This window comes from Sinocyclocheilus anshuiensis, unplaced genomic scaffold (genome assembly GCF_001515605.1).
Source record: "Sinocyclocheilus anshuiensis isolate Anshui unplaced genomic scaffold, SAMN03320099.WGS_v1.1 scaffold1518, whole genome shotgun sequence".
Classification (NCBI taxonomy): Eukaryota; Metazoa; Chordata; class Actinopteri; order Cypriniformes; family Cyprinidae; genus Sinocyclocheilus; species Sinocyclocheilus anshuiensis.
This window is the reverse complement of record NW_015548194.1, coordinates 586,584-598,886: the sequence shown is the minus strand read 5'-3', so window position 1 is coordinate 598,886 and position 12,303 is coordinate 586,584. Positions and strand designations below refer to the sequence as shown.

The 12,303-nt window shown below is 39.9% G+C and overlaps 1 protein-coding gene across 1 annotated transcript in view; it reads left to right on the top strand.

Annotated features, from left to right (window-relative positions):
• Positions 1-12,303, top strand: part of lama2 (laminin, alpha 2) — a 198,122-nt gene that overhangs the window by 39,395 nt on the left and 146,424 nt on the right. The window contains exon 3 of the mRNA XM_016439772.1: positions 690-802. Coding sequence (XP_016295258.1) covers positions 690-802 — 113 coding nt within the window. The remainder of the gene's footprint in view (positions 1-689; positions 803-12,303) is intronic.

Genomic DNA, 12,303 nt, shown 5'->3' with positions numbered 1-12,303 from the left:
CACACACAGACACACACACACACACTCTCTCTCTCACACACACACGCACACACATCTTTACTAATTTTTGTGAAGTAAACATAAGAATAACATTGATATTGTTAATAATATTTCCAGATGAGCACTTACTGGACTGAAGCAGCTTGGCTTTACTTGATTCTCCATCAATCATTTTCTAGAAAAATCTGATCAGCAGGCTTTTGGATTGTATTGCACGATATGTTTTGATCATTTAAATATCTTACTAAGACATATTATTGGAGATATAGAGTGGTGATTGATATTTCTGTAAATTTATGTCAGTATCTGCTGTACTGTTATAAAGATCTCATTGATTTACTTTACAAGCATCAGAATTTCATCATATAAATATCAGCATCTGCACCAAAATTGCATATTTTTTCTCAGTTTGAGTCTCTGAATAAAATTGAGCAGTTTTTCCTCCATATTCTCACTATATCAGATTATGTGAGCCATAAAAGCATGATGCATCAAATATGATACTCAAAAGAAAAGAAAAAAAACGTATTTGATTAGATTTAATTATAATAAGATTCAGTAAACTTTTTGATTTCAATAGATTAGATTTTCTGACTCAGGTTGTCACATGGTGTTCTCTGCCCTATAAAGCCCATGAGCAGAGATGAATGCGCTGTGGTCTCTCATGAGTGTGTTTTTCATATGTGTAGAGCGGCATCCCATCGAGTATGCCATCGACGGCACTAACAGATGGTGGCAGAGCCCGAGCATCATGAACGGGATGGACTACCATTACGTCACTGTGACTCTGGACCTGCAGCAGGTAAAACACATCAAACAACAACTGCTAGCAGCATCATTATTCACAGCCAATCAGAATGCATCTTGTGGTTTTGTAAAGCTCTAGCCCTTCCTTATAGCCACAAGTTATTTTAACCCATTTAGGGTTAAAATACAAGCATCAACCATTTCCGACAAGAAAAGAAAAACATTTGCAAGCTTCTAAAACTGGTGTGTGCCTGCTTTTAAGATCCCTTCACACCAAGAAAGATAACAATAACTAAATTGGCATTATTCTAAGAATGCTCTGCCACTTTAAAGCTGGATGGATTCTGATTGGCTGTCAATGCTTTTATGGTTCATCAGCTGGAAAAAAAAATGTTCTGAAAGTGATTCCAGCAGTCATTCCTTTATAGTTATAGTTAGCATTATAGTTATCATCCATGGTGTGAACGGGTGCCTTTTAACATTAACATGTTCTCTGCAACTTAACAAACAATGTAGAATTGTTTTAAGAATTGTACTAGCTGCTCTTTTCCGTGCAGTTACAATCAATGGTGACTAGAGTCTTCAAGGTTAAAAAAAGAATGCAAAAGCATAACAAAACATGTTCTCTGCAACTTAACAAACAATGTAGAATTGTTTTAAGAATTGTACTAGCTGCTCTTTTCCGTGCAGTTACAATCAATGGTGACTTCAAGGTTCAAAAAAGAATGCAAAAGCATAACAAAACTATCATAAACATAGTCTAAACAAATGCACTATAGAAACCGCTGTCCACTTAACAGGACTCGACAGTGCAAGTGTTTCACTCACATTTGCAACTAAAAATAAATGTTTGCAAACTGTAAAATATATTTAGGAGCACGTGTGCAAAAAGTAAAAAAAGACCCTGTAGGTCCTTAAAAAGTCTTAAATATCTTAAATTGTATAACAACATATTTTATTATAATTTTAAGAGGTCTTTAAATTTGGAGATGGAAAAGCAGGGATCATGATACAAGCCGAATGTGATTATTAAAGTTTAAAAGGCTACGATTTTATTAAATAATTATTATTGCTGCATGTTCAAAGTCAGAATGCAGCACTCGTTCACGGTTTCAGAGCAGTTCACAATTGCAGATTTATGTCAATTGCTTATGATCTACTATTGAATAATTATGTCAATGTTTACTTTATCTTGTGGATAATATTTAAATGAGCAGCCAGCAATAGTTAAACATATACATTTCAAAATGAGTCCTGGAAGAAGAAGAAGAAATATTTAAAAACCTAGTGTTCATTGTGTATCTAATGCATAAATCATTTTGCTTGTAAATGTCTCCTTGTATCAATTTATTAAGGAAAAACACATTATTTGATAAATTTTCAATGCGCCCCTAAAGTTTTTTTCAATGCACTCCTGAATTTTTCCACTTAGGAGCACATATGCTCCTTGAGAAAAAAAAGTAAGCATCAAGCCTTGGTGAAGAAATATTGTTAAATTATAAAATCTTGCCTAATTCATAAAACTTTTTTATTTTATTTTGAATGGTATGAAATGGTCCCCTGCTCTGTCACGAGTGGCTGCAGTCTTGAAATTCCTCTGCAGAAAAGCCTCTCTCTTCACTCACTCCGTCCCTCTGCTGCTCTTCTCCCACTCGCGTGTGTGCAGGCTAGCTCTGGCTGAACAGTCAAATGCAGTGGAGTTGAATGAGCGTGCAGTTGTGTGTGGGCAGAATGCTCCCATCAGCCCTTATTAGATGATGATCTGAGGCCAGTGCCGAGCAGTGCCGCCCGACCGCAGGAAATTACACAAACACCTACAGACACACAATTAATGCAGTCAACAGATGACACCGGGGTGCAGGGGCTCAGAATGAAAAGTGACATGCGCATTAATAGATGAGAGGCGAAATGATAACAAAAATAGAAAAATTGGGAAGTACAGCGCACAGAGAATGATGAAATGAAGTTAACTGATGAGAAAATAAGACAATTGTAGCATGATTCTGTGGGATTAATGTTAGAAAGGATGAAAGTATCCTGCACACACGTGTACATACTTCACAGAGCACAATTTATAGTGTACAAAAAAGTTACATTTTTATTTGTTTTGTGTTGGTTTCGTTAGCTTAAGCCAAGTGCAATTTTTTTTTCAGCATTGATTTTAAGACTACTGCTAAAGCTTTCAAATTATTGTTTAGCTCTTTTGAATTTTCTATTCATCTGTGAATCCTGAAAAATAAAATGTATCACGATTTACACAAAAATATTGGGCAGCACAACCAATATTGGTTTTCAACATTGATGATAATCAGAAATGTTTCTTGAGCAGCAAATCAGCATATTCGAATGATTTCTGAAGATCATGTGACACTGAAGACTGGAGGAATGATGCTGAAAATTCAGCTTTGATCACAGAAATACATTACAGTTTAACAGAGATTCACATAGAATTTTTTGTCTGTGTTTTGATCAAATAAATGCAGCCTTGGTGAGACTTCTTTCAAAAACATTAAAGAGTCATAATTATTCCAAACTGTTGAACGGTAAGTGTAGTTAACAAAGAAATGTACAAGGAGCCGGTGGTTTGCAGAACTTTGTGATTGATGGAGCTTGACAGCCCCAATTCTCAGTCAGTTTTGTTAAATGAAAATGTGTGGCCATAATATTCACCTAAAAATGGTCAAGAAAGAAAGTCATACACCATTTTGAATGGGATGAGGGTGATAAATAATGACAGAATGTTCATTTGTAGGTGAACTATCCCTTTAATTCCTGCATTGCTCCTCTGTGCCGTACCTGAACTGAAGAATATGACAATGAGTGCAACACGGTACGGTGACGGAGGAGACAGAGAGAGAACAAGAGAGGGATGGTGGCAAGATAAAAGACAAATGAGTGTGACAGGGTTTGAGTATTCATTAGAGGGCCTGTAGAGGACATTTAGAGTTAATAAATCAGACGAGAGGGTGTGTAATTACTGACGGCAATCACACATACAGCATCGAGCCTCGACTGCCATCTTACCATCACTCACTCCCTGACAACCTGTCGCCGCAATGACAAACGTGCACTAACACATTACAGGCTCTCATTCAGCACGCGGAGCACTAGAGCAAAACCCGTCTGAACTGAGGAAATTGAAACAATTGAATTAAGCGGTTATTTATAAACAGCAGGCTGATATGCACATGCACTGTTCACACTCCTTTATGTGTAATATGTTTTAGATGGCTAACAGGACTCCTTCAGTGACTGCTGCTGGGTGTTGAAGATGTTGATAGCATTAGTCTTAAAGGAATAGTTCACCCAAATTAAAATTTGCTGAAAACATACTCACCCCCAGGCCATTCAAGATGTCTATTATGTTCATTCTGCAGTGAATGGGTGCCATCAGAAAGTCCAAATAGCTGATGAAAACATCACAACAATCCACAAATAATCCACACCACTCCATTCCATCAATTAACATGGACTGGAGTGGTGGGGATTATTGTTTTTATATACGTTTTTATCAGATGTTTGGACTCTCATTCTGACGGCACCCATTCACTGCAGAGGATCAATTGCTGAGACACTGATGCAATGCTACATTTCTCCAAATATGATGAAGAAACAAACTCATCTTGGATGACCTGAGGGTCAGTAAGTTTTTAGCAAATTTTAATTTTTAAGTTAAGATGTTTGACATTAGCTGTAGGTGTTGGTTGGTGTTAAGCTGATCGAATACTTTAGTTGTCCATTTACTACTACGTTTTGCACACGGTACACATATATTTCATCTGGAGCAGAGTCTGCAAGACTGTGCATGTGCAAGTTTTCCACATTTTCTAGTTTTTCACACATATGTGCATTTTATTTTTCAGGTTCCAGCAGTCTAATGATTGTGGATGTGATTCATTGTAGGAAACTGTGTGTGTGTGTGTGTGTGTGTGTGTGTGTGTGTGTGATATTCCAGTCTCTGCAGATGTTCACCTGACCTCAGTGCTATTTTAAAATGTGACTAATCATACTAAAAAGCCCTCCACAAACACTGTTTCATTGTGGGAAACTGTGTGTGTGTGTGTGTGTGTGTGTGTGTGTGTGTGTGTGTGTGTGTGTGATATTCCAGTCTCTGCAGATGTTCACCTGACCTCAGTGCTATTTTAAAATGTGACTAATCATACTAAAAAGCCCTCCACAAACACACACACACACACACACACACACATGTACAAACACAATTACTGTACTTTATACCATTCTAATGCAAATTTTACAGAAAATCACACTGTTCATTGAAATCTCCAGTTCATCTGTACTGTATGTGATGTGCATGTCTGATTGAGGACAGTTTAGGCATTGCAAATCAAAATTAATTATTTTAAATTTGCCACTGCCAGTAAATAAAAGAATAAATGCTTTTTTTTGTTTGTTTTTTTAAATGATGTTTACAGAAGTATTTGTCTGTGAATCGTTAAAATATTTACTGGATTAAATTCCCACAGTTAAGGGAACAAATGGTGAAAATAAAATCCCCAAGTTAAACAAATGCTGTACTGTATGTGATGTGCATGTCTGATTGAGGACAGTTTAGGCATTGCAAATCAAAATTAATTATTTTAAATTTGCCACTGCCAGTAAATAAAATAATAAATGCTTTTTTTTGTTTGTTTTTTTAACTATTTGTCTGTGAATCATTAAAATATTTACTGGATTAAATTCCCACAGTTATGAGAACAAATGGTGAAAATAAAATCCCCAAGTTAAACAAATGCTGAAATGGAAAAAGAATACAAAACAATATCCAGATGTTTGGATGTCTCAATTGGTTCAATTACCAGGAAGTGTAAATCAAACCACCTACACTGTTTAGAAAACACATTCACCCAGAATTCTCTAGAATAAGACTTGAGAGAGAGAGGAAATACAGCGATTAGCAGCTGACAGTGAAGGTGGCCAATAGAGCTCTGTATAAAAAGATGCCATTACTCAAAAACAACCATATCAAAGCATAAGGCATAACAGTGACCATTCCAGTGTGGTTAGATGTGGTTAGACACACATTTATGTACAAATACTAAAAAAGCTGAAATGCCAAGCTACATGCTACTCAAAACTTAAAATAGTTAAACTACAGTCAAAGTTAGTCATGATATAAACATCAGTTTTAGTTAGTAGCTCAGTGTTCATACCTCAAAAAGGAAGAATGAGCCAAAATAGCCTAGAACATGCATACCTAGAAACACAGCTCTGTAGCCTACAGTGCAGAGACTGAACACTGCAGCATACTGTACAATGCCATATATGAATAATTGTTTTGAGGTTCAGTGTACTGTACGTATGTAGAATGTTAATTATTTAACAGAATAACCCACCTTAACTATTTGTTTGAGTTTGGCATTTCATTTATGCATTCACTGCATTTTTGCTTTATATTTTAGAAGTGCTACTCTATTACTCTACTAATTACTGTCACATTAAAATATTACACTATATAAAAAATAAAATAAAATAAAATAAAAAGCTGTTTTCTAGAGTGGATGAAGTTTTATTTCACATTATGTTCCCTTTTCTAAGTGGAACATTGGCACTGCTTTGTGGCGTTGATGCTATATTGGAGCACTTCTGTGTGACCGGCATCTGAACCACTTGTGCAAACACACCAATCTTGATTGGCTGATGTGAGGTCAGGTGACGTAGTGTGGTGTGTCAGTGAGACCATAAAAGGGCACCTACGCCACATAATCTCCAGCTTCTTTATCTTCAGGAAGCCGCTTGTCTGTTTGCATTAATGTCATATTGTTTGTCTTATTGTTTGTCTCACTCTGCTTTGTGTTTTAGATAGTATGGCCAACAGAAATGCTAATGTCATCCCTCATTAAGCACAAATTTCACTCCTGGTGACAGGTACACTGGCATTGCATAGTATTATAAATACAGAATTACAATAAAATTCCACTTACAAAATGTATAATCACAATTAAACACATACACACAATATGCTTGTTGTGATAAGTCAGAGGCGTGTGGATCCATTTGCAGCTTTATTAGAATAGTCAGACAATACAGGGTCAATACCGGCAAGGGAGAACAGCAGAGGCAAGGCTGAGACAGAGTCGTGTACCAGGCGAGAGATCGGGGCAGGCGGCAAGCAAACAGAACTCCACATAATCTCCAGCTTCTTTATCTTCAGGAAGCCGCTTGTCTGTTTGCATTAATGTCATATTGTTTGTCTTATTGTTTGTCTCACTCTGCTTTGTGTTTTAGATAGTATGGCCAACAGAAATGCTAATGTCATCCCTCATTAAGCACAAATTTCACTCCTGGTGACAGGTACTGTACACTGGCATTGCATAGTATTATAAATACAGAATTACAATAAAATTCCACTTACAAAATTTATAATCACAATTAAACACATACACACAATATGCTTGTTGTGATACCCCCTCCTCCGTCTCTCCTCTCGGACCACCAGCGGGTTTCAGAAGTGATACATGGAATGTGGGAGAAATGCGGTAATTAGAGGGCAGTTCTAAACGAAATGATACTGGAGATATTTGTCTAGAAATTTTGAAGGGACCAACATACCTGGGACTGAGCTTTTTACATGGAAGTCGGAGGCATAGATCTCTGGTTGAAAGCCAAACCCATTGACCTGGGGTGTACTTGGGACTGGGACGTCGATGTCGGTTAGCTTGTTGTTCTTGACGCCTTACGGCATGAAGTAGGTGAGTATGTGCCCGGTCCCAGACCTCCTCGCTGTGTTGCAACCAATCTGTGACTGAAGGTAATTCGGTGGGTTCGCCAGACCAGGGAAACAGTGGAGGTTGAAAGCCCAGGATGCACTGGAAAGGGGTCATACCTCAATTTGGAGGAGGGTTTCCTCAATGAGTTTTGGGCATATTCTGCCCATAGCAAGTATCTGCTCGAAGGATGTGGGAAGTTTAGGCGGCGGAATCAGACGGCAGGCTTTGGAGAAGCGGTCAACGATGGTGAGTATGGTGGTGTTGCCTTGAGACTTGGGCAGGTCGGTGATGAAATCGATAGCGATATGGGACCAAGGTCGGTGTGGTGTGGGCAGTGGATTTAGCAAACTGGCTGGAAGCTGTCTAGGAGACTTGGATGTGCTGCATGTGATACAGTTCTGGATAAATTTGGTTGTGTCCGCCAGCAACGTGGGCCACCAGAATCGGTTCCTGTTTCAGGAAAAGCGAGTCGCGGACTGATTGGGGGTGTCCGAGATGGTGGAGGGCTACTGTGAGTAGGCGGCTGTTGAGAGGCTGCTGTGGGTGACGATAGGTTGAGCCCTTGCAGTGCTTTGACCAGCTCCTCGGTTAAAGTAGTAAGCCGGTTTAGCTGGTGTTGGTGCATGGTGAGCTGTGTAGCCTGTGCAGCTAGCTCTGTAGATAGTTGCACGACCGCTGCTGGATCGCTGTGTGGCGAAGTCTTCTGTTGTGATAAGTCAGAGGCGTGTGGATCCATTTGCAGCTTTATTAGAATAGTCAGACAATACAGGGTCAATACCGGCAAGGGAGAACAGCAGAGACAAGGCTGAGACAGAGTCGTGTACCAGGCGAGAGATCGGGGCAGGCGGCAAGCAAACAGAGTCCAGGTGAAACAATCCAAGTCAGGGCAGGCAGATAACAATCAGAGTAACGGGAAACAGTCCAAGAACAGATGCACAGAAAATCAAACACGGGTAAACGCTCGGAAATGACAGCCAGGGCAAATCAAGACTTCGCAGAGAGTCTGTGTGTGTGAGTGGTTTATATGTGTGTTTGTATATGAGATGCAGGTGTGGATGATTAATCAGTCCCAGGCATGAGGGGTGATGGGAATTGGAGTCCGAATGGGAATGACTAATATTCGGGAGACGGTTCCCTCTGGTGGTGCGGAGGAGGCGGTACGGGAGCCTCCTCTGTAACAATGCTAATACAAATTCATCACTAAAACAACCTTATCAATGTAAGAACCAACATTCAAACTAAAACTAGCCATATTTTAAACTTTTAATATCCAGAGGTAACTTATTCCACTCCCTGAGTATTCAAAAGGCCTGTGACCAAAGACAGTCTTAAAACAACAATGTACTGTGATGACTTTGCCTAGTATTATAATAATGTTTCTGATTTACCCTAGAAAAAAATATGTATTAAAATATGGAGGAACTCTTTTATTGGTTGTCTTCCATACTATTTTTATTTTAAGGTGTGCTACTCTGTTTTCTATTCTTATTCTACTTTTAGACCCAAATAATATAGTGTCTGTTTTACCTAAATGCAATAAGAGTTTATTTTCAGAGAGCCAGTCTCTTACCTTGTTGAGCTCTTCACCTCATTTCCCTTTCATTCTACCAAAATCTACCAACAAACCAGTAAAGCAGAATCATCAGCATATAAAAAACAAGTTACAATCACAAACAGCTTGCATATAATTTTTGTATAATAAGAACAAAAGGGGGCCTAGGACACGTTCCTGAGGAACTCCGTTATTAACATTTGTTTCCTCAAAAAGAATCCCATCAATTTCTACCCTCTGAACTCTCCTATTTAAAAGTTCTACCAGGCTATCACCATACGTGCAGGGGTGCCGCTATGGTTTCTGGTTGACTGGGGGTTGGGGTCTCCCTCGGTAGAAATCGCATTCAGGCCCCCTCTCCTTCATCGGGCCCTTGGAATCGTCCTAACCTTCCCCCCGTTACGGTGCCCCTGACGATGCGTCTCTATTTTCTTTCATTGTAGAAAAGTGAAGCCAAAGTGTCCCAGGTATGGCCGCTGTCATCTTGCTCCAATTACGTCATTTGGAGCCAGAGTCTGCACAGCAGTCTTTCATTTGAAGCCCGAGTCTGTGCAGTAGTGATTCATTTGGTCAAGTCAAGTCAAGTCACCTTTATTTGTATAGCACTTTATACAATACAAGACTGTGTCAAAGCAGCTTTACAGTATTCAAACAGGAAAATAGTTTGTCAATAATGCAAGAGGACAATAACAAACAGTTAAAGTTCCAAGTTAAAGTCAGTTCATTGATGATTCAGTGATGTCATCATCCAGTTCAGCTCTCGTCCAATAGTGGCTGTGCAATCAGTCAAGCGTCCCCAACTAAGCAAGGCAAAGGTGACAGTGGCAAGGAACCAAAACTCCATCGGTGACAGAAATGAAGAAAAAACCTTGGGAGAAACCAGGCTCAGTCGGGGGGGCAGTTCTCCTCTGGCCAGACGAAACCAGCATGGCGTGGTTTAATTCCAGGTTGTAACACAGGTCAGATTGAGCAGAGGACTCGTCTGGTTCCCGTGGTCTTGTGTCGATGGTTGTCGAGGTGATGAGGTCTTTGCAGGGGATCTGTCTCTGGGCCTCATCTAGTTGACATGGTCTCCACAGGACTGTAGAGGTCGTCTCTAGGTGCTGATCCACCATCTGATCTGGATACAGACTGGAACTGTATGGCTACGGTGACCTCGGAAAAATAATGAAAGAGACTAATATTAGCGTAGATGCCATTCTTCTTATGATGTAACGAGTACATTGGGTGTTATGAGAAGTGTTCCCGGTTCTGGTTGACCTAATTAGAGTTTTGAGATCGCAGTGGACGATTTGGAGCCCGAGTCTGCACAGCAGTCATTCGTTTGGAGCCTGAGTCTGTGCAGTAATGAGCTGGAGCTACGGTATCACAGTCACAGTCAGGTATTCTCTGTCTTCTCACAGAGGTTCAGGTGAGCGGACTTGTTCGCCTCGGAGAAGTCAACCCACTATCCCCTCTGGTTCGCCCTTACATCTCCAGCTCCATTGAGACTGGACGCCATGGAGCATACGAGTGGATCTGCAAACCTTGGCTGAAGATGAGGGGCACCAGTTCATAGATTTTTGTCTCTCAACTTTTTGAGACTATTCAGAGCTCCAGAATTCCCTCCACGGGGAAACTGTATGGCCTAAAATGGTAGCTCTTTATGTCATGGTGTTATCAACTCCACTTGAACCCAGTCCACTGCACGGTTGTTACAGTGCTGGAGTTCTTGTAAGAGCACCTTTCAGCAGGGATTCTGACCTTTAAAGTGGATTTGCTGCTAGCATTGGAACAGAAGATTAGCAGAAAAGAGCAGAAGATCTGCAGGTCCTTTCAGTAGCCTCCTGCTTGGATTTTGCCCCTGGACTGGTCAAAGTTATTCTGCACCCCAGACCGGATTACATTAAAAAACATGTTTGGTCTGTCCTCGAGGGGTTTGACTGCTCATGCCAGTGGCATAAATCCTCCCAACTTTTGGCGGCAATGGTATTAACATTTCCATAGTGTCAACGCCATGCCACAGGTCTGAACTTAAACAGGTCTGAATCGGCTCTCTGAGAAGGGAACGAGATGCTGCATCATATTGCTAAACTTTGGGCAGGAAATCGGAATCTGGGGATTCCGTGATGCAGGTGCCCTTTTATGGTCTCGTTGATGCACCACCCTACATCACCTGACCTCACATTAGCTAATCAAGTTTTTTTATTTTTTATTGTGTCATTTTAGTGACGTGACATGTAGCCTAGTATGGTATCCCATACTCGGGATTTGTGCTCTGCATTTAACCCATCCAAGTGCACACACGCACACAGCAGTGCGTAGTGAACAAACACACACACACACCGTGAACACACACCTGGAGCAGTGGGCAGCCATGTGATGTGGGGAGCAGTTGGGGGTTCGGTGCCTTGCTCAAGGCTCTCAGCTCAGTCGTGGTATTGGAGGTAAAATGCCCCACATTTTCACACAGAAGCATTCCCATAGCTATGATGCAGTGACTCATTCCCTTCTCAGGGAACTGAGTTAAATAAATAACCTGAGATGTTTTGTGTGCAGCTTCTCCCTTTCACTCGTACTGCACTCAGAAACAAGTCTCCTCTCGCAAGACTAGCAAAGTATGGGATGCTATTGTTTTATTATTCATTATCACTTCCAAATCATGGATGACTGACAAGCATAAGTCTGGAGAAATAGGTGTTCTGTTCACTAATTGTCAGCTTTGAGGAACATGTTGCATTATTGTGATACTGAACTAAACTAATTATGCCACATTTTACTTTGTATGGAAAACTGTTCGGAAGTTATTTATGCAATTAAAAGTTGTCTTGGCTTTGAGCTCTTACACACACACTATCTCTCTCTCTCACACACACACACACAGGCATTTTTATTTCTTTCTGTTTCAGTAAAAAGTGAGACTACAAGGGGAAAAAAAACATTTGGCTTTTGTGTATCACATATTTTATGATTTGTTTATTTATGTATTGTCAGTTAACTAATTTTAACCAATTAATAATGGCAGTTGATTGGTTAAAACACTTTGCCAAAATATACATCTCTAGATTAATGTTTAGAAAAAAAACTTTTGCATAATGTTAGGGTGAAATTTGTTGAGTCAGGTCATGCAACATGATGAGGGATTCAGCATGATATCAGAACAATTAGACAATGGCAAACAACACATTCCATCCCAAGTATTTACTCTTCAGGCTTTTCAGTTATTAAACATTTTCTTGAGTTTGTTCAGCTGAACCGAAAGTTATTGAAGCCTCAGAATAATCTTTCATCTCTGTC